We start from the raw sequence: 22,524 nt of genomic DNA on the forward strand, positions 1-22,524 counted from the left end.
CTCCATCGCTTGATCAGTCTGCTATGTTCTTCGGACGTGGCAGAGGTCGTGGTCGTGATCGAGGACGTGGCCGCGACACAGGGGGAGGACGTGGCACCTTTGGTGGCAGACATGTTGACCTTGGCAAGAATCTTCGTCAGTGCATACATTATGGACGGACTAATCACATCTCTGAGAAGTGTTGGGAGAAGTTTGGTCGACCTGCATGGGCCAAGATTGCTGATACTACACCTACCTCTGTTGCTTCTCCTACTACTACTGCTCCCTTCACTATTCAGATTTCTCAAGCTGAGTATGACCGGTTGCGTCAACTCGATCTCTCTCAGAATAATTATTCTGCTACTCATGCATCCTCCTCAGGTATTGATGCCTACATTGCCTCTCCTCATAGACCATGGGTATTAGATTCTGGCGCTTCTTCTCATATGACGGGTCTTAAGGACCACTTTATTTCCTTAAACCTTTCTGACAAGTTTCCATCGGTCCGGATCGCTGATGGGACATACTCTCCAGTTCTTGGTGATGGAGTAGTTCATGCTACTTCATCGCTTACTCTTACTGATGTTTTATATCTTCCTAAATTTCCTGTTAGTTTACTTTCCATCAGTCAATTCACAAAGCACAACAACTGCAAAGTCACATTTTTTCCTTCTAATTGTGTTTTTCAGGACCTAGCAACTGGAATGACGATTGGTTCGGGGCATGAGAGAAGAGGCATGTACTATTTGGATGACAATATGCCTGCTACTGGTCTTGTTGCAGATAAGTCTGATAATCCTTTATTATGGCATCAACGACTTGGTCATCCATCGTTATCGAAGCTTAGGTCTGTCATTTCTATCCAGTCTTCTATTTCTTCTTTAGATTGTGAGTCTTGTGAACTGGGTAAGCACCATCGTGCTACTTATCCGAATCGTATTGATAAACGCAGCAGTTCTGCATTCGAGTTAGTTCATTCTGATGTTTGGGGTTCATGTCGTATACCTTCCGTGAACGGTTACATATATTTTCTTGTCTTTATTGATGACTTCTCGCGCATGACTTGGCTTTATCTTTTAAAAGAGAGATCTGAGGTTTCCACCTTTTTGAAATATTTTATAAAGAAATCAAAAACCAATTTTCCACCTCTATTCGTATCCTTCGTACCGATATTTCTTGTCTTTATTGATGACTTCTCGCGCATGACTTGGCTTTATCTTTTAAAAGAGAGATCTGAGGTTTCCACCTTTTTGAAATATTTTATAAAGAAATCAAAAACCAATTTTCCACCTCTATTCGTATCCTTCGTACCGATAATGCTTTGGAATACATGAAACATGATCTCTCTCGTTTTTGTGCAAATATTGGTATTATCCACCAAACATCATGTTCTCACACTTCACAACAAAATGGAGTTGCTGAAAGGAAGCATAGACACATTTTAGACGTTGCTAGAACCCTGATGGTGCATATGAATGTATCAAAGTATTTGTGGTCTGATGCGGTCCTCAGTGCATGTTTCCTGATCAATAGGATGCCCTCTCCTGTTATTAATGGTAAAATACCATTCACCTGCCTTTATCCTGACAAAAGGCCTTTTCCTGTGATTCCTCGAGTTTTTGGTTGTACTTGCTTTGTTCAGGATTTGTCTCCTGGACTGGATAAACTATCTCCACGGTCTATTAAGTGTGTCTTTGTAGGCTACTCGTGTACTCAAAAAGGGTATCGATGTTATAATCCATCCACCAGGAAATATTTTGTGTCTGCCGATGTAACCTTTTTTGAGTCGGTTCCATACTTCTCCTTGACTGGTTCACCCCCAACTGTCAGTCCATCTGTGCCCCTTCCGTCTATTGCTCCTACTGCTGTTTCACTACCTGTTTCAGTTCCTACTGCTGATGGATCTTCTCCAGGACTACAAAATGCTTCCACTATGCCATCTGCACCACCACCTCTACTGACTTATTGTCGTCGTTCAAAAGTTCCTGTCTCTCTCTCTGCTCCAGCCGAACATTCATCTCCCGTTGCAGGTCTGCCTCCTTCTACTCCTTCTGATCTAGATATTCCAATTGCTCAGCGAAAAGGTAAACGGTCTTGTACTAATCATCCTATATCTGATTTTGTTTCCTATGACCGTCTTACTCCCTCTTCTCGTCAGTTTGCTTTGTCCTTGTCCTCTATATCTCTACCCAGGTCATATGAGGAGGCCGTATTAGATCCTGCTTGGAAACATGCCATGGATGAGGAGATGGATACACTTGTTTCTAGAGGGACTTGGAATCTTGTATCTTCTCCAACGGGCGCTACTGTAGTTGGCTGTCGGTGGGTTTATACCTTGAAGTATCGTACCGATGGTTCAATTGATCGTTATAAAGCTCGTCTTGTTGCTAAGGGATATACTCAAACCTATGGGGTCGATTATCTTGAGACGTTCTTCCCCGTAGCCCGTCTCAATTCCATTCGCCTACTTTTCTCAATGGCTGTTAATCTGGACTGGACAATGTTTCAGCTGGATGTTAAAAATGCCTTTCTGTATGGTGACTTGCAGGAGGAAGTCTATATGGAGCAACCTCCAGGGTATGTTGCTCAGGGGGAGAATACGGTCTGCAAGCTTAAAAAGGTAATTTATGGTCTCAAACAGAGTCCACGGGCATGGTTTGAGAAATTTAGTACTGCTATATCTGGTGTCGGTTTCAAACGATGTCAGTCTGATCACTCCGTCTTTATCCGACGCACGGGAGTGACCTTGTTGCCATAGGAGAGACTAAGGAGTACCTTTCACGTCACTTTGTGACCAAAGATATGGGAAAACCCAAATACTTTCTTGGGATTGAGATTGCATATCAAAAGGATCGTTTACTTCTATCTCAAAGGAAATATGTATTGGACCTTTTAGAAGAAATGGGCCTTTTGGGGTGTAAGCCAGCAAACACTCCCATGGAAGTGAATGTGGACTTGTGGCGTGATAATAGTCCTCTCCTAGATGATGCAGGCCGATATCGAAGATTGATTGGCAAGTTGATCTTTCTTATTGTGACTAGACCTGATATCACCTTTGCAGTGGGAGTATTGAGCAGGTTTATGCATATACCTAGAGAGGTTCACTGGACTGCTGCTCTAAGAATTTTGGCTTATGTTAAAAGCTGTCCGGGAAAAGGATTACTGTATAAGAAACATGGACATTTACACATCTCTGCCTATTCTGATGCTGGGTATGCGGGAGATATAGGAGATAGAAAGTCTACTTCTGGATTTTGCACCTTTATTGGAGGAAATCTGGTTACTTGGAGGAGCAAGAAACAAGATGTAGTATCTCGATCTAGTGCAGAAGCAGAATACAGAGCTATGGCTCACACTGTTTGTGAGATGATATGGGGAAATCTGGTTACTTGGAGGAGCAAGAAACAAGATGTAGTATCTCGATCTAGTGCAGAAGCAGAATACAGGGCTATGGCTCATACTGTTTGTGAGATGATATGGCTACAGAAGCTGCTGACCGAGCTTGGCTTTTCGCAGCCTGGATCTATGCCTATGCATTGTGATAATCAATCTGCTATCCACATTGCAAAGAATCCAGTGTTTCATGAGAGAACTAAGCACATTGAAGTTGATTGTAATTTTGTCAGAGATGCTTGGGAAAAAAAAGTGATATCTCTTCAGTTCACTCCATCTTCGGAATAGTTAGCTGACATTCTCACTAAAGCTACTTCACCTAATGTGTTTTCCATTCTATGTAACAAGCTGGGCATTATATATATATATATATATAGCAGTGTCCCCATACCTTATCTTTTACAAAATTTTCGTGTCCCGCACCTGTACCCGTATCTATGCAATCTAGGTTATATGGAAGTATAAACTTGAAGAAAGATGTTGCTCTGGTTTATTGGTTTCAGATCCTACTTTACATCTTGAGTTGTCTGTTCATATATATTTTTTTCCTTTACTCACGAAAACAAATCTTCAGAGAAAGAACAGTGGATTTGAACTTAAATTTTTTGATAGATTTTCTTGCTTTGTGCATTTCGTGTTTTCCTTAAGACCATGTGGCAAATGTCTCTCGACTGTTGTATTGCTGATTATCTCTGTTGCACTATGCAGACAAATCTTATGCTTTTTAAGGTCTAATATACCTGTTTATGCTACATAGTGAATTTATTTCAGGTGATTAGCTAGAAAAAGGAAAACAGGTTTGGTTCTAGTTTTACTATCAACTCTCATTTATCTTTTCTTGTTGTGCATTCACTTATCAGAGACTAGCAGCTGGTGAGTGGTTTACAGCTCGAGTTTCTTCATGCGGACTGTTCCATATTGCCTATCCAAGTGCGCTGGATCCTTTGAAAGCAGAACTAAGGTCTATATATGGTCAGTTGTGTCAAGATGACATGCCTATGGTGAGAAGGTCTGCGGCAACTAACCTGGGAAAGTTTGCAGCTAAAATTGAACAAAGTTATTTGAAGACAGACATCATGTCTTTGTTTGAGGATCTAACTCGTGATGGTACATTGTTTCTTATGATACATATTTTTTATGCTTACCTACCATACATAACACTAAAAGTCTTATGTTTTCGACCATTTGGTATCAGCTGTATGACTCCTTATTCTCAAATTTGGTTCTTTTCTGGTAATTGCACGCACAAACACACCACACACTCTCCCTCCCTCCCCCTCTCTCTCTACCTTCCTCCAGTTATTGACTAATTTATATTCTGGTAATTGCACACGCATACATATACACACACTCCTGCTCTCTCCCTCCCTTCCTCCCTGGCCCTCTGCCTCCCTCCCTCCCTCCCTTCCTTCTCCATCCCCCCGCCCCCCTCCTAAAAAAAAAGGAGTAATTTATATTTACTGATTAATGAAAGCACTAAAACTGGTAGTCGTATTGTGCATCGAAATAAGTTCATTAACGAATGTTATACATTGAATAACTTCTTAAACTGCTTAAACAGAATCTATAAGTGACTTGTTAAATTTAAAAGCATCTGCTATACATTCTTCACATCCTCAATGACTAGACCTTATTACTTAAGAATGTTGGTGAAATCTAAACCAGCGACCATTTATGTTTTTTTGCCCCTTTAGAGGTGAAATAGAAGATGCTTCAAGCTATCAGTTTTCTTTAATTAACGAATCTGGACTGGTCTGTTGATTTGCATCCCTAGCTACTGATAAGTATGGAATGATTTTCCCTGACATTGAATTTTCTTTGAAATGTTTCTCTGAAATGTTTCCCTTTAAACATTGTGACCAATAGATATTGATGGTTGCTTCATCATGCTTGCTTGAGATAGGTAAAAGATAGGTGTTGATAGGTGTTTGCTTTATCGTAAAAGATAGCTGTTTGCTTTATCATAATTGCTTCAACCATCAGATAGGCTATAGAACATGGCCTATAGCCTTCTGAGTGCTTGATCACAAAACTCACAAAATTATAAAGGAAAATTTGTTGACCTTTTCTGGTTGCATGTTAGATGGATAATAAATGCCCTATATTAATCAGATAATATACAATCCTAAATACTGGGCGTGAGGAAGTTTTGATGCTGGACTTATTTCGATTTGCTAACCTAATTTAATTAGCTAAGTCATGAAACTTGTGAGACACTACCAAGATCCTCAGGATGGTGTGGGGATCTGGGCTCATTGGAATGCGTGTATTGAATCTTTAGATTCTTGATTCCTCAATAACAACTGATTTGATAGACAGTAGCAAACTGGAGACCTGCAATGTTAATTATGTAGTTTAAAGAAAAGCGAAGAACAATCAACTAGTGCACAATAGATCAGTTTTGTATGACAAAATCTACCACGTGAGCTATTAACTTATGCTGATACTAAAGTGTCTGCCAACTCCTTAATCCTTATGAATGTTTAACAAAAAATTTATAAGAAGTAAATTTTCAACAGGACAAAGATATTTAAGGGGTTGCTTTCCTTTCCTTTTTGTTTTTTAACTAAGAGGTAAGTACGTATCATAAACTACCAATGGCAACTATAATGGACAAATAAAAGTCTAATGTAGTAGCAGAATAAATCAAATTTCCTGTTTCTTATTGGCAGAAACATAGAAATTGTGACCCCTCTAAAAGTCCAATCTCCATGCTTGTATGTGTCATATTTGAAGAAACTCTCTATATTGGAAGAAACTCTCTCGTATGTCTGTTTGACCCTAAATTTACATTGTTTGGGGAATTGCTGGAGTTGAACATCATGGTGTTTTGCAAGTGATTGCGCTAGCCGGGTTTTTTCTCAGTTTATTTCTCAGTTTATTTCTCACACATATTCAGCTGATATATATATTTTCACTGATAATTGTAGTGTTTACTTGCAAAAGTATGTGACCACTTTGTGTGCTCGTTGTCTATTGGTTTTTTTTTTTACTTTCAGATTCTCCTGAGCATATGGGCTTCACCTTTTCCTATATTCAGTTTTATTAATCATACAATGCAGCAGTAGTGTAGTGACAACTTTTATGTCAAATCTTTTGGGTTGGTTACTTTAATATTATTTCCAGATATTTGTAAGGGTAGTCTAAGGTGCTAAATTAGAAACTGTACCCATTTTACTAATAGATAATCTAAAAGCAATTTTGTTTTTGCTTATAATGCATATTTATCACACAATTCCTTCTCAGATCAAGATTCTGTACGTCTGTTGGCTGTTGAGGGTTGTGCAGCGCTAGGGAAGTTGTTGGAACCCCAGGACTGCATTGCACATATACTTCCAGTTATTGTTAATTTCTCACAGGTAATCACATGCTGTGTGGACCAGTTTCGCTTTAATGAGAATTTTTCTGAGTCGTAGTGTAATTTGGAAAGCCGGCTTTCTATTGTCGCATGAAAGTGGTAACTACTTCCTCATGACTTTCTAAGCTTGCGTTGATATTCTTAATAGGATAAATCCTGGCGTGTTCGTTATATGGTTGCAAATCAGTTGTATGAGCTTTGTGAAGCTGTTGGGTCAGAGCCTACCAGGTAGGTCTTGGCAATTTGAGGAAATTCTTGTTAAGTATACTTCAGTGTAGAGCCTGCTGATCATGTTAGGCTTGTTTGTTCTGTTGATTTCCTTGGTTGCATTTTTCAATTACCTACAACTTCTGATATACAGTGAGATTCTTAGAATACATGTAATTTCTCTAGGGCGGACTTGGTGCCAGCATATGTTCGGCTACTTCGTGATAACGAGGCTGAAGTACGCATTGCTGCTGCCGGGAAGGTGACAAAGTTTTGCCAGATCTTGGACCCACAACTTGCAATTCAGCAAATCCTTCCTTGTGTAAAGGTATCTATGCCTTATAGTAACGTCTCTTGACAATTTATTCTCTTTCCCAGAGGCCAGAACGGACCACTATTTTACTATCATCTTTACATTTTTTTGATGTTCCTAATTGTCCTCTGTTACACATGTACGGATTTCTAGGAACTGTCATCAGACTCATCACAGCACGTTCGATCAGCTCTGGCCTCGGTAATCATGGGTATGGCTCCCGTCCTGGGAAAGGTATTGAGACACACTATGATACTTGATATGTTAAAACATACAATAATCAAACAATATCTCTCACGTTCATTTTTGTTGCATATAGTCATCTGTTAATCTCTTGTCTGAATGCTTTCATATTCAGGCTCTTTACCTGTTTGTCTTTATGGGGAGACACACACTATTATACTTGATATGTTAAAGCATACAACAATCAAACAATATCTCACGTTCATTTTTGGGTGTGTATAGCCATCTGTTAATCTCTTGTCTGAATGCTTTCTTATTCAGGCTCTTTACCAGTTTGTTTTTATGGGAGACACATAGGTTATCCTGTCACTAACCTATGTGATTAGGCTAGCAACTAGGCCAAAGAATTCAATCTTCTTAAACAACTGATATATGAATGTCATATCTTAAAGTCTGTTCATATGTTTGTTATATTTTTAAAGCATATTAGAATTTATGTAAAACGAAAATAAAATAAAATAAAACATGGTAATAATTTTGACTATCCTATGCATAAAGTTTGACACAACCTTAGATACAAGTTCTATTTCTATAAAATCTTGGGATAAGTTGATTTGCCATACCAAAACAAAACTAGTCAGCTAGTTCAGATCTTTGTTTTTTTCATTCTGTGGTCTGATCTGATAGAACTTGTATATTTGAGTAAACATGCTAGGGTTTCAACTAGGTACTTATTTTTTTGGTTGGTATCGGCAAAAACCGGCTAAAATCATTTCTAAATTATTGTTTTGGTTGGTATTGGCGAACAAGTTTTTTAATCATCTGAAGAAAATCATTTCTAAATTAAATGATTAGTTTTTTTATTATTCTAGAACTTCTCTAGCTGTCTACTACAACTCCTTGTAAACTGCTGAAATTGAGTAATTTTTTTTTAATGAAGTTGGGTAGGTGATCCCCTGAACCCTACTATTTCTGTGCTGTCTGTGATTGCTCTCTCATTTGTCTAAACTTGGGCATCCTCTACAGGTGTAGACTACCTATTAAAGTGCCTGGCTAGCCTAGGCACTATGTTTTCTAGGATCCAAGGTCGCTATGTAGCTTGAAACCTTGACAAACGATGGTCTCCTTGGCAATGAATTTGTCACGCCTCAAGACCAACAACCAAGTCCCGAGCCCATGACTTGGCTAGGCAATATATGCAATTGACTCAAACTCCACCAAAAGATACCATATCATAATCCACCTGTACCATATCACAATATAGATCACATTACTATCCATAGGGCAATATACATGATAGGAATAAACATTGGAAATTGAACTGAAATAGATATAGAAACAAGTCTGATACAACTCCGTATATAATAGAGTATAAATACTAGTCTAATGTCTGAATACAAGAATAAGACTATAAGCTCTCAACTAATACATAATCTCAACTGAAAGGAATACAACTTAATGCTAAAGATGAATATAGATGCTGATGGAGGAAAAGGACTACGGTACTTCTGTTGTCTCAGGCTCATGACTGGAGCATCTAACCTGTTGGGACCTACAAAAAGATAATAGAAAAGATACAAGTCTGGCATACAAGTCCATGTATGTCAGGTTAGTGAGATTAGACCAACAAGTGCCCCAAGACCAGGAAGGCAAATAACTGATTTGCAAAAACTGGTGAAAATCCTTTTTCAAAACAAGTATTGAAAACAGATGAGAAAACCGGTACTGAAATCAATTACCAAAAGCCAATAGGCAATCTGATAACAAACTGAAGTGATATGAAAGGAACACATACAAGGACATGACATAGAGCTATCTACAAACAGAAACAAAGTGTATAAGTACAAAGGTCCAAGTGTGTGTGAAACATCAGAAATACATCTTGGAAAACACAGAACTCACTCGCATCCCATACTACAAGCTCATACCATGTCCACTCCAAGCCTATTAACCTAGTATATGTCTTTATCTTGTTTGGAATTAAGTGGTGAGGTTACCCCAGATCCAAGACTCATAACTCATGTCTAATAACTCATAATTCACTTTCTACAATGTACCATGCCCGAGGTGGCTTACGCGAATCAAATATATCTCATCACAGATATTACAACAGAAATAACCAATTTAGCACATGCAGGAGATATAACAAACAATAAAACTAACTGATTTAACAAGTCTAGCAAATATACAATCCAACAGAGATAACATAGTTCATCACATTTACTTGCTCTTGATTTCTTACTCATTAACCTTCAATTGATGTACTAGGTCATGCCGATTACAGCCTCAATATATGTTGGGTTCTCACCATTTAATTTCCTCGTTAAAATCCCAAGTTATCTTCTTTTTAGTTTAATAAATAGTACATGAAATGTTATCTAGTCCTTGAATAGATTAGTGAATGCCCCCAGTGTCTACGGATTATCCAACAATTGCCATATAGGGGATCAGTCTATATGACACGAACATACAAGGTACGGAATCCATAACTGTAAATCTCAATGTGACTCGATACATGTCCAACAGAAACTCATACCCCTAATGTAGTATATCATGTCCGATACCAAATAAGCAGATCCAGTTCAACAATCAAACAGTAACATGCCCTAGATCAAGCACATGATGCCCAATAACAAACATATACAACAGTAAGATGTTATCCAATTTCCATTCGCCATAAATCTTAATAAACAAAGGAATAATCATGTCAAAGAGTCACAATCAACATTCCCAAGCTGTAGCCCGTATCCATGTACGGCCCTCATGTAATGTACCACCTATCATGTCATTAGGTCTCAATCTCATAGGTTCATACCATCAAGCACATAGCAACATAAGAGAAGCTACCATCTATGTGTCCAACAAGCATGGCAATACCATGAATTATCAAAAAGTATATCTTTCTGTAAAACTATCAAAACTGCACTTATCCATAACCGTAAATCTCAATGTGACTCGATACATGTCCAACAGAAACTCATACCCCTAATGTAGTATATCATGTCCGATACCAAATAAGCAGATCCAGTTCAACAATCAAACAGTAACGTGCCCTAGATCAAGCACATGATGTCCATTAACAAACATATACAACTGTAAGACGTTATCCAATTTCCATTCGCCATATATCTTAATAAACAAAGGAATAATCAAGTCAAAGAGTCACAATCAACATTCCCAAGCTGTAGCCCGTATCCATGTACGGCCCTCATATAATGCACCACCTATCATGTCATTAGGTCTCTATCTCATAGGCTCATACCATCAAGCACATAGCAACATAAGGGAAGCTACCATCTATGTGTCCAACAAGCATGGCAAATTGGCAATACCATGAATTATCAAAAAGTATACCTTGTTGTAAAACTATCAAAACTACACTTATCCAAAAACCAAAATTGAAATCCAATTGTGCAAGGTTGTAGAGGAGTCAAAGAGCCTTTCAAAACATCTTGAATCGTCAAAAATGGATTTCGGAGTCAAAAGTTATGATCATTCAAATTTGACTAGAACAACATTCTTCCAAAACTGTACCTTTTCTTTTGGTAAAAAAAAAAATCTGAAATCTGTACTTATCTGAAAAACAAAACAGAAAATCAACTATGTAGGATTGTAGATGACTCAAAGAGCTTCCAGAACATCTTGAATCATCGAAAATGGAGTTTGGAATCAAAAAGTTATAGCGATTTGAAAATGACAAGACAGGCAGCCCAAGCAAGCATTGACCCTACTTGGAACAAGCGACACTGCTCTTGGAAACCTGCATTTTGACCCTTTTCAATCCATAATTCGATTAAAAAATGACCAAAATCAAAATTTATTTCGACCCATGATTTCTACATCCACTTTTCATCAAAAATCCACGAAGTTAGAAAATACAAGAGCAAATGAAAATTTCTGAGTTTTCTCAAATGGGCTCTTTCAAATCTCAACAACAAACATCTCAAATGCTCCAGATCTATATTACACATTAATAGGGACCAAACCCCATGAATTTTACAACAAAACTCATAGATTTAACATAAAAATATTAATCAACCATGAAGAGGGAACTATATAATATATAAACTCTAATATCTAATAAGCATGGTTCATCTCCATCCAATCTAATCCAAAACCAATCCAAACAACCATAGAATGAAAAACTAATCAATACCAATGATAGAGGAGATATAATCTAACATAATAACTGGATTTTTTTGAAAATAAAGGAGGAGAGAGCACTTTCTTTGGATTGAAGTTTTCCGTTCTCCAAGTCTTCTCTCTTTCTTCCTAGGGTTTGGGCTCAAAGAATGGAGAGGAGGCTGCTATTAAGGTTGGTATTTATAGGGTATCAAAATAATATTTTCGGATTTAAACTAATAGGGACCTGTTAAGAAACTGGTTTTAAAAATACTAGAAAAAATATTTAAAATCACCATAAATCATCTAAAATCAATTGGAACAACTTTGATATAAAATTTTTTGTGAAAAGATGTGTAGATTTTGAAATATAGATTGAAACTCAGAAATTCGTCAATCGGCAATCGATGGTTGAAATCAAATCATACATGAATCCAATTAAAACCATGAAACAATTTAAACCAAAATTAAATTATGAAACCAAATCATGATGGAAAAAATATGGGTGATGAGTGATCGTGACACATATTATGAATGTGAAGGGTGAGGTGATCAGTCGAAATCGACGGTGGAGATTGTATGATGAACGATCAATGGTTGAGATCAAAAGTTCCAGATACACGGGATTAAAAGGGATTACAGAATTAGTCTAAAAGCCTTGGCCAGAAAATGATATGAGTTTTACTTTGTGGGGGACAACGCCCTTACTACTTTGTCTATGTTTAGAACTCTTTATACTTCTCTTTAGTTATGGAATATCAGTGTTATTTATGGAATCCATTTGTTGCCTTACATATTGTTAACAGGGAGCCTTGCAAATCGTACCTACAACATCTTAATTTCAGATTTCCTGAATTCTAATGTCATGCACCAGGGATGTTATGCGCATGGATGGTTTTGCATGATAAATCTGCTTATGATACTTATTTGGTTGTATGAAATTTCATACATGTCAGATGCTTTAGAATCAAAATTTGTTGTTTCAGTTTTAATACTCTGCAATTAAATATATGGCCAGCAGTACTTAACTAGCTATTGAAATGTTAGTTTTGCCTTTTAAAATGGGCAGCTTTGTTATGTTTTTGTTTCCTCTGCTATCCTTGTTATACCTGTCATATTTAATCTACATATGGTTTGTGCTAATAGCAACTTATCAAATTGTTCTGTGCAAAGAGTTTTTCTCCTTAAATAGTGTAGTGAGTTGGGAAAATATATAACCTCCCTATCATCTACTGTATTTTGTTTGATAACTAAGCTATTTATTGATTTTTGTTGCAGGATGCAACTCTTGAGCTACTCCTTCCCACGTTTTTGTCTCTGCTAAAGGATGAATTTCCTGATGTTCGGTTAAATATTATCAGCAAATTAGATCAAGTTAATCAGGTAGTTTAGTTCTGTACATTCAATCAAGTGTCATCAATTTATTAACACACTCTATCATGTGCTCGAGAAGCTGTTCTTGCTTGAATATATTTTCTTTTCCTTTTCAGTTCTAAAGATTATTGGATTCACACAAAGTTTTGACAAGTTATTCATTTGATATACACGCAAGAGTTAGAAAACAATTTTTATTGGCATACTCTACTTTGTTTACCAGACCTATGATTGTACCCCACAGGTCTCGCAGATGTTAATGTTGATCATTTTTCTTTTTGTATTATGAACAGAAATCTAAAAGACTAGACAATCTGGCGATAGTGCATTTAGTAACTGATTATCAAGTTGACAAATTGGTTTAGTCTGATCATTCTGTAACTTGCGGAATCTAGTCCAAGGAACCTTTATTTTTACAAAGTCCTGGTCTGACTTTTTTTAATTAAAATTCACATGTCTGGAGGGAGTTGGTTGGTGAGAATCGATTTATTATAGTGAAGAGTCGTTGATATTTAATGGACTTAGCTTTATGAAATATTGACTGATCTTTTTAGGATATTGGCTTTCATGTGGTTTACTGTAGGAAACAAATGCTTTACTGATTAGCTGAAGATATTTTTCAGGTGATAGGAATCGATCTGCTGTCTCAATCATTGCTACCAGCAATTGTGGAGCTTGCAGAAGATAGGCATTGGCGTGTCCGGCTTGCCATAATTGAATACATTCCTTTGTTGGCCAACCAGTTAGGTGTTGGGTTTTTCGATGATAAACTTGGTGCCCTTTGCATTCAGTGGCTAGAAGATAAGGTATGCTGAATTCCTAATAGTAATGTCAAAAGAAGTTACAATTTTCTTTTGTCTTTGAAGCTTCATGTTTCACACCAACTTCCTCTATGGTTTTCTTTACCTTTTCTTTACCACCGCTTTTTATATACCCATATTTCAAAGTCTGTTCCCTTCAGAAAGTCTATTTATATCTGACAAGATTGTCATGATGAAAAGTGAGCTTGAGATTTATCCATCCTGAGGATTTTTCTCTCTTTTCAAATTTTTGGTTGAGGAATAAATTTGGCTTGGCCAGCTGAGATAGCATTATGCCATCCGGCTTGTTATGCATCATCACTTTTTTCTTGCGACCTTGTGATTGGTTTGCTTGCACTAATTTAACAAGTATCCTGTTGGTTTAACATCATAAAAAGTGCGAGCAGTGAGCACCCTGCATGGTCACATTATTCACGCCCTTGTTAGAAGTTACAAGTCGATGATGCAGACTGTTGCGTGCTAAATGTTGGTAAGATGTACAAATGACATCTGTAAAAATGAACAAATGTTGATAAGATGTACAAATATCACCTGTAGAAATGAAAGTGATTATGTGAAACCATTCTTTTGGTTCCAAAGGCTGCTACAGTTCTGATACATGCCACTCTGAAGTGAAATTAACTGGTTTTTTAATCTGATGAAGATGTTTTTTTACTTGTTACTAGAACGGTTATAATAAAAGCTCATTCTTTTACTTTTTCCCCAGTTGTTGACAAGGATGAACACGGATGTCCCAGATTGCTCAAGCAAGATATAATATGAGTTATCTATGTTCAATCTATTCTCTTTCTGACATTCGTTATTTTATAGGTTTATTCAATTCGAGATGCAGCTGCCACTAATTTAAAGCGTCTTGCAGAAGAATGTGGTGTGGAATGGGCCCTGCAGCATATAATTCCACAGGTCTTTCTCACAACTCTTACTTCAAAGTGGTAATAATTCTATAATTATCTTCTGCATGGTATACAACATTTATTGCCTCTTGATTTAGCACCCTTTGTGAGAACACTATTTCCCCCCTAAGAATGCATAAGAAACATTAGATACTTTTGCCCTTCACCCATCATGGTAGGTTGATATCAAGTTATAAAGTGTCTCATGTCGCGTGCCATGGTTGACTTTAGACCATTATTTACTGAATCAGATCTTGTTAGATACTATGGTGGATGTTGCCATCTATTATTGTAATATACGTCACATGTTTGTTATCGTAGCGTATGTTACAAGTTTCTTCTAACCAACAGAAGTCTGTTATTGCTTCAGCTACATATTTTCATTCATTCACAGTAGGAGTCTCATGTATGTTTACTTCATTAGATTATCTGACGTCTTCTGTATTCTGCAAAGTTCTGCATAAATGTTGGGTGTAGTGTTATCCATAACAACAGAGGTATTCTTTCTAATATTGGGTTAGTGGTCCTCATACTTTCAACCGTATTTGAGTATCCACCTAGGATGGAATGCTTCTTCATATATGAACTTGTTAAACTGAATTCCTCGACTTTCTTCCCAATGTTATTATGAACACCTGGAGAATGAAATGAATAGAATCTTGATCGCATTTGCAGTAAGTGTATGGATGCCATAAACTTGTGACCCCTTTACATGTACTAATAAAGGTAATATTGCTTTGATGGAAAAAGAACTTCAAGTAACTTGTGATGCAGGACAACTTAAGGTTAAGTTGATTTCATTTGGAAATTTAGTTTGGATTTTATTTAGGAGATTTTATTTTAGCTGATAGGGATTTGCAATTTGAGAGTTTATCTTTTTAGATGTTTATTTTAGAGGGATTTGCAGTTTGAGAGTTTATCTTTTTAGATATTTGGTTAGGACAATATTTTCATTTTATTAGATAAGATTTAGGTAATTAATGTTATCTTTAGAATTTAAGTTTATTCTATAAATAAGTTTGTATCTTCCATGAGGAAAGGACATTAATTGTTGAATAAAATTATGATTATGTGAGAATTTTGGAGTGATTCCACAAGGTGTGAAGCCATTTATCCAAGGCTAGATGATGTGAGTGAATTTGGTCTGTCCTATCATTTTTTTATCTTAGATTTTTTCTAAACAAGTCAAAGTTACTGTTCACAATAGGTTAGTGTTTATAATTGCTGTTTATTCATTGTCAAAAGATAATCCAATCCATTTTCCAACGACGTTTTCAATTTTAAATTCAATCAGATACTGTTTCCCGTCAACTTGCTTTCAGTTTATTCATCTGCAGGAAAATATGGTTATGGATAACGATTTTGTGATTGGATGTGCAAAATGCATTTTTTGTGTCCTAATTGTAAAAATAAAAAATAAAAATAAAAAGTAAAATAATTACCACCCTCAAATTTAGATGTCATTCAGATTTCTTAAAACTAACAACAGGGAAACAGTTGTCAAATCTTTCTGCACGTCTTTTTTTCTTTTTTGTTAAATTGCCATACAACAAGGAAGTGGACTTGCATATTCATCATTATGAAATACTATTTGATTTCTTTCTCAGGTGGTGGACAAGATCAACAGTCCACATTATCTATATCGCATGACCATTCTTCATGCAATTTCCCTGCTAGCCCCAGTCATGGGTGCAGAAATCACTTGCGAAAAACTGTTACCTGTGATTGTTGCTGCCTCCAAAGACAGGTAAAAGCGCCAACTTATCTACATTAGGCATTTCATGTCATATTGTTTGTGAGCTTTAAGTTCGTAAAATATCATGTTTTGATTATGAAACTTGCTCTGCCAGGGTGCCAAACATAAAATTTAATGTGGCAAAGGTGTTGCAGTCTCTTGTGCCTGTAGTTGACCATTCTGTAAGTACTAGATACCTAAGCAGCAAGAAAGCATCCAATAAACTGGTCCATAGCATTGTTGCCCCGCCAAAGGGATGTCGAATCAGTGCATAAATTTCCTAGTCCCTCCAAGTTTATTAATCTAAGAGCTGCTACATGATTAATGCTATGGACCGAAACTATTGAATATCTTCTTGCAGCATCACCTTCCGTGTTATTTTCGTACTTTTGGTTGTTTTTGTGTAAAAAACTCGAGATGCATATTTGTTTTTGTGTAAAAAACTCGAGATGCATATTTACAATTTAGAGAGTGCAGGTGGTGGAGAAGACAATTCGGCCATGTCTAACTGAGTTGAATGAGGACCCAGATGTTGATGTCAGGTATTTTGCCGGAACGGCACTAGAGGCATGCGATCAGGTCATGGTTTCTTGAGCCCTGTAGTATTTTGTCAAGTTGCATTGTTGACAAGGAGTTCTGCATCCTCAACTCTTTACTGAGTTCAGTGATGAACAGAAGAAGTTAGTTTGTTCCTTTTGTTATGTTTGGCAATGGTTGGTAATTTATTTCCTGATAACTGAACACTATTTTTGGAATTTAAAGAGTTTTTTTTACACATTTTGGATGGTTCGGTTCTCCAGTTTCCTCTTTTTTTTATTAGAAACAATATCTACTAATTTCCTGTTTGAAAATAGTTTGGTTATGTTGTGCTTGTATTTAGGGGGCGTTATTCGTTTGGGATCATATGATAGGACATGTATTGTTGTCTAAAAATCCTACATTCTAGGATTCGAATAAGGACTATGATTTTTTTTTATTAAAGTCCTTGACTTATATGAAGGATCCTAGAATAAGGACTATGATTTTTTTTTATTAAAGTCCTTGACTTATATGAAGGCTTTTTAAGCGTTTGGATGGATTTTTGGATTGAATGTTAAATAACTATTAACAAACATTACTACTATTTCAAGATTATATAATTATTATTTAATTAGTAATTTTCTATAATTACAATTTTAACATTAAACTTTTTCTTCCAATTTGTATATTTAAATATATAAGCATTAAATATAATACAATTTTTTTTCAAACATGCAATACAAACATAAAACTATTTAATATTTCATGTTTTATTATATTATATATGAATTAATTATATTTAATATTACTTATTTGCTATATTTCTTTTCTTAGATTTAAATAAATATTAAATATATAAATATTTAAATATTATTGAAATAAAATATATGTTTAGTACTTTATGTTTAATTAATTATTTTATATATTTGTAATGGACAATTAATTAATATGTTTGCTATCAAATATATTAGACTATTAAATGTATAAACTTAGAATAAATATTAAAATGATTAAATAATATAAATATTAATTAGTATTAAAAATTAAATAATAGTTCATTTTAAATGTATTAAATATATTTAAATAATCTGATAAAAAAGAATTAAATACTAAATATAGTGAATATTTAATGTGAAATAGATTAAATAGCTAAAAACAGCTATTTAAATCATTTACTTTTTTCTTATTTAATTTTTAATATTAATTATAATTATATTGACATATTTGCTATCTCTTATATAATGTGCAAACAAAAATTATATTTATGTAATATTAATATGAAATATTTAAATAATTTAACAAATTGAAGATATGCTAAATAATGATATATTTAATGTTAACTAAATATCTTATATTAAATATATTTAAATAATATTAAATATATAAATTATCACATAATATTAATTAGAATATATTTATATTAACTAGAAGTGTTTGCTATATTTATATTTAAATTAACAAATATTTAAAATTGAATATATTTAATATTTGTCGAATAAATAAATAATATTTAACATTAACTAGAAGTGTTTGCTTATTATTAGTCAGTTGTGTTGTTTTTAAATGTGGACTCATTAAAGGAAAGGAAAAGAGAAAACTCAAGGAGGGAGAGCACAATCCTCCAATTTTAATTTTGATTTTTTCTAATTTTTTTTTTTCATTAGATTGTATAGAGTTGGATTGAGATTTCGATTTTGAAATCCGAGTCCTAATCATAATCCTAGACAACCAATAACACCATAAAGTTAAATATGAATTCTAGTCCTAAAGCTAATAATACAATAAAGTTAAATCCGAATCCTAGCCTAAAAACCAATAGCATCATAAAGCTAAAACCTAGAGAAAAAAATATCTTAGTCCTAATTAACACTCCTCTCCCCCCTTAGTGTTATTCTTGATTTCTTGGTACGTGGAGATTGTGATTCTCAAGCTCTGGTTTCTTTCCTACGAACCGAGAAACCCGAGAAAGGAAAAGGCTTTTTTGCTTGGGGAAATTAAGAATCTTTGTTTCAAAATTAGTCGGAAGGACGCAAATAGAATTGGCTGAAGTTGTACTGAGTGGAAATGATGATTATTTGTTGCAAATTAGCATTTCAACCCTGGGAAAATTCATGCTCTACTCTTCACGCCACCCAAGTAAACAAAACTATGAGAAAACGAAAATCCATGAAATAGGAGCTGCGACGACCTGCATGAAAGCCAAAACCAAAATCAGTTTCAGGTCAGAGGGAGGAGCTAAGTTAGTTGATATATCTTTTTTTTTTTTTTGCTTTAAGTAGGAAAAAAGAATCCCTTTGGACAAATTGCTCAATAATTCAAAGAAAAACCTTTTCCTTGGAGAAAAGTTGCTTATGATGGCTACGCAACACCTTACAACAATAGAAGAGCTCAAATAATACATATAAAATAATATTAAGAATTACTCAAGTTGTATAAATTGCAAGTGCATGCCAGCAAGAATCCCTCTCTTTCAAGCTAGTTCGGTTGTCCCCTTCTGGTCTCAGTTCTTGCAGGCCTTGAATGCAAAATCTTCAACCACTCTCTTCTTAATATCTTAAAAGTAAATTTTATCTATATACCCCTAAAAAATTTTATCTATATACCCCTCAACTATATTTATAAATTCATCTCCTAATTCTACCACATTGGGTTGAAATGCCTCAAAAATTAAGTGAAAGAACATTTTCAGGGCATTCCTAATTTACCTGTAAGTTTTTATCCGAAAAAAATTTCACTTCCACCATTCAAAAAACAACAACGTCACGTTCGGTGGGACGTTAGTTCAATATGATAGAATCGGAGCATATAATGAGAAATATTCTAGATTCAAAGGGTGAATTTGCAAATATGCTTTATGTGGGGATTGTGTAGGTAAAAAAATAATAAAATAAAATCCATAAATACATTATACAGAGTTTGATGGCTTATGGGACATGTGAAGAGTGTGATATTTTAAACGGTCGCCAACAACTGCCCCGCAAACATGAGAAGCTTGAATCTCCAGGAATGATGCGCTGAAATTACAATTTATTGGTCAGGGTCCAAATTAAATCTCAGATGGACTGTTTTGGAAAAAAATAATAATAATAATTGCATTTCCGGAATAATTCAGAGACCATTTGTATCTGTCATTGGAGTTCGAACTGTCAGAGTGAACTGCATCCTCTGAAGGACTCGAGGGCAGATGGTGTTACTTCACCCTTTTCCATTTGAAACATAACTTTTGATATTTTTGGATAAATTTCAAGAATTTATCATGAGCTTCCTAGTTTTCTTAGAAAGTCATCATGAACTTTTATTTTATTAATTACCCCATAAAAATTGATTTCTCCATACTGTTATTACGACTTTACCGAACAATTGAAATTATAGATATTTACTAATTTATTATCTAATTCTACCACATTGAATCAAAATACCCCAAACTTAATGTCTAGTTTTTGAACGGTAAAAGAGAGACATTTTAGCTAAACAATTGATGGTAAAATTAGGAATATCCTAAGAATATCCCTTAACATAATTGAAGGGTCTTAACTCAAAATGTGGTGGAATTGAGGGGGTGTTTGGCTAATTGAAAGTGAATTAAAAGTGTGAAAATTACTTTTTGCCTTTTTTTTCTTATTTCCTTTTTTTTGTTGCAATTGAGGAGGTATATTCATGTTAGCCTACAAGTGAAAGGTAGTGTTTGTTTACAAAACCAAATTATTATTGAAAGTAGAAAAAAATAACGTGGCAATATCATTTTATTTATTTATTATTTAAAAATCATATTATATTTTTAATGATCTTTTAGCTACAAATAAATGAATTAAATGTGAATGTTATTCATTAGATAAAAATTACTCCTTTATTTGTTTAACAAAAAGAATTATTTGTAAAATTTTCTTTATCTTACCATCTAGTACTCGTTTAATGGTTATAAATTCTTTTACATTATATATTTTTATGTAGCAATTTTAGTAATTGGAGGATTAAAATAGAAATAGTAAGAGTGCAAAGGACTAATATAGAAAAATCTATAAAATAAAGTCAAGTTTGAAAGTTCAGAACATATCCGCATAGAAAAAATTTTCATCAGGAGTTATGTGTTAAAAATGAAGGTTAAAATTATTTTCTAATTGATTGAAGTCATCTCCTCTCCACTTTCATATGACATCGACAATTTTTTAAGAGAAGTAGAATTGCCCATTAAATCTTATGGGACACAACTTTTGTATTTTCCTTTTATACGTACCTTCAATAAAACAAACACATCAAGTGATAAAAGTGAGTCACTTTCTCGCTTTCACTTTTCACTTTCATGTAAACAAATACGTCCTAAAGGATGCTTAGATCATAGGATTATGTAGACAGTTGATTTGCGTCACATAGGCTAAAACCTCTTTATAAAAATATAGTTGTTAAGGAAACATTTCTTAACTATCTGGATTTGGATCTTCCCCCCTCTAAAAGTAGTAGAAACTTAGGCTTGGTTTGATAGAAGGGGAGGTAAGGTAGGGTGAGAGATAAAAAATCCTTTTTGACAGAGAGTTTTAAGAGGGATATGAGGTAGAGTAGAGTAAGGAGAGAGAAACACAAAAATAAACTAGAAAGTGGAGAGAGAGAAAACCCCTTCAATTTGGAGGGACACAAGAGTAAGGTTAGGAAAGTGAAAAATGAACAAAAAAAAATAATGAACACCCCCCTTCCCAAAATCAAACAAGAACCACAAAAGATATATTATTCATTACACCTTATTGAACCTCACCTCACATTACCTCCCCTCCTCGTATCTCCTACTAAACTAAGCCTAAATCACAATCACTCACTAAGTAAACCAACAACTACTAATAAGGTGTTATATAGCTTCACTATTTTTTTGGTAGCGGAGAAGATCCAAATCATTGAGAGGCAAATTAAATATCTTAGAGAAAGAAGTAAACAGGGTAAAACATATCTGACCAATTATTTTCTTAAATGGGTGTTAGTGTGTGGTTTTCATTAATGCTATCAATAGGCCTACTTAAAAAATCCACAAGGAAAGGGGACAACCAACGTATATATTCATCAAATATTTTATGGCTATTGTATAACCATTTGGTGGAGAGAGCGTCGGTAGCCCCTTTAATAATAATTTTTTAATCCTTCCTTATTGTTATATACAAACAAAACTAACTCATGATTAGACAATCTAATCACATTACAGTTTTAATCATTTTATATAAATCTAACAGCCTCATCACAGATTGGAAGATAATTAATCTTTGTCACTCTTGGGTTCTTTAAATAATGGCTGTGGGGCCTTGATTGGATTAATCTTAAACAATTCATTTTTAATTGTATATATGAATTGTAGACCGACAAATAATCTGCACTTGCATTGAAATATAAAGATAATAAAAATAGTCGGAGATAAATTCTTTTCATTCAAACTAAATATAAAGATATCGATTTTTTTTTTCTCTCGTTGCCAAAATTTTTTGTAACAACGTTCATTCGGTTAAGTTTTTGCTTGCGGAGCAAAATCAACTTACAAGAGACGGGTAGACCAAAATAAGTATAAAGATCAATCTTTCCACATAACAGGTAAGAATTTTTGAATCTTGATTACGTGCTTGAGAGTTCTTGTCCAGACAAAACTTGGAAAC

At 34.8% G+C, this 22,524-nt stretch overlaps 1 protein-coding gene across 4 annotated transcripts in view; it reads left to right on the forward strand.

Annotated features, from left to right (window-relative positions):
* LOC109843483 (serine/threonine-protein phosphatase 2A 65 kDa regulatory subunit A beta isoform-like) overlaps window positions 1-17,155 on the forward strand; it is a 32,561-nt gene extending 15,406 nt beyond the window's left edge. For 3 of the 4 annotated variants that reach the window (XM_020412419.1, XM_020412418.1, XM_020412420.1), the window contains exons 3-13: window positions 4,233-4,479; window positions 6,619-6,731; window positions 6,879-6,958; window positions 7,124-7,265; window positions 7,404-7,484; window positions 12,834-12,938; window positions 13,553-13,735; window positions 14,561-14,653; window positions 16,251-16,390; window positions 16,494-16,560; window positions 16,847-17,155. In XM_020412419.1, the coding sequence (XP_020268008.1) occupies window positions 4,233-4,479; window positions 6,619-6,731; window positions 6,879-6,958; window positions 7,124-7,265; window positions 7,404-7,484; window positions 12,834-12,938; window positions 13,553-13,735; window positions 14,561-14,653; window positions 16,251-16,390; window positions 16,494-16,560; window positions 16,847-16,972 (1,377 nt within the window). In that variant the 3' untranslated portion in view covers window positions 16,973-17,155. The remainder of the gene's footprint in view (window positions 1-4,232; window positions 4,480-6,618; window positions 6,732-6,878; window positions 6,959-7,123; window positions 7,266-7,403; window positions 7,485-12,833; window positions 12,939-13,552; window positions 13,736-14,560; window positions 14,654-16,250; window positions 16,391-16,493; window positions 16,561-16,846) is intronic. The other variant, XM_020412421.1, reaches the window with a different exon arrangement.

The sequence above is a fragment of the Asparagus officinalis genome, chromosome 5 (assembly GCF_001876935.1).
Source record: "Asparagus officinalis chromosome 5, Aspof.V1, whole genome shotgun sequence".
In the NCBI taxonomy this organism is placed as follows: Eukaryota; Viridiplantae; Streptophyta; class Magnoliopsida; order Asparagales; family Asparagaceae; genus Asparagus; species Asparagus officinalis.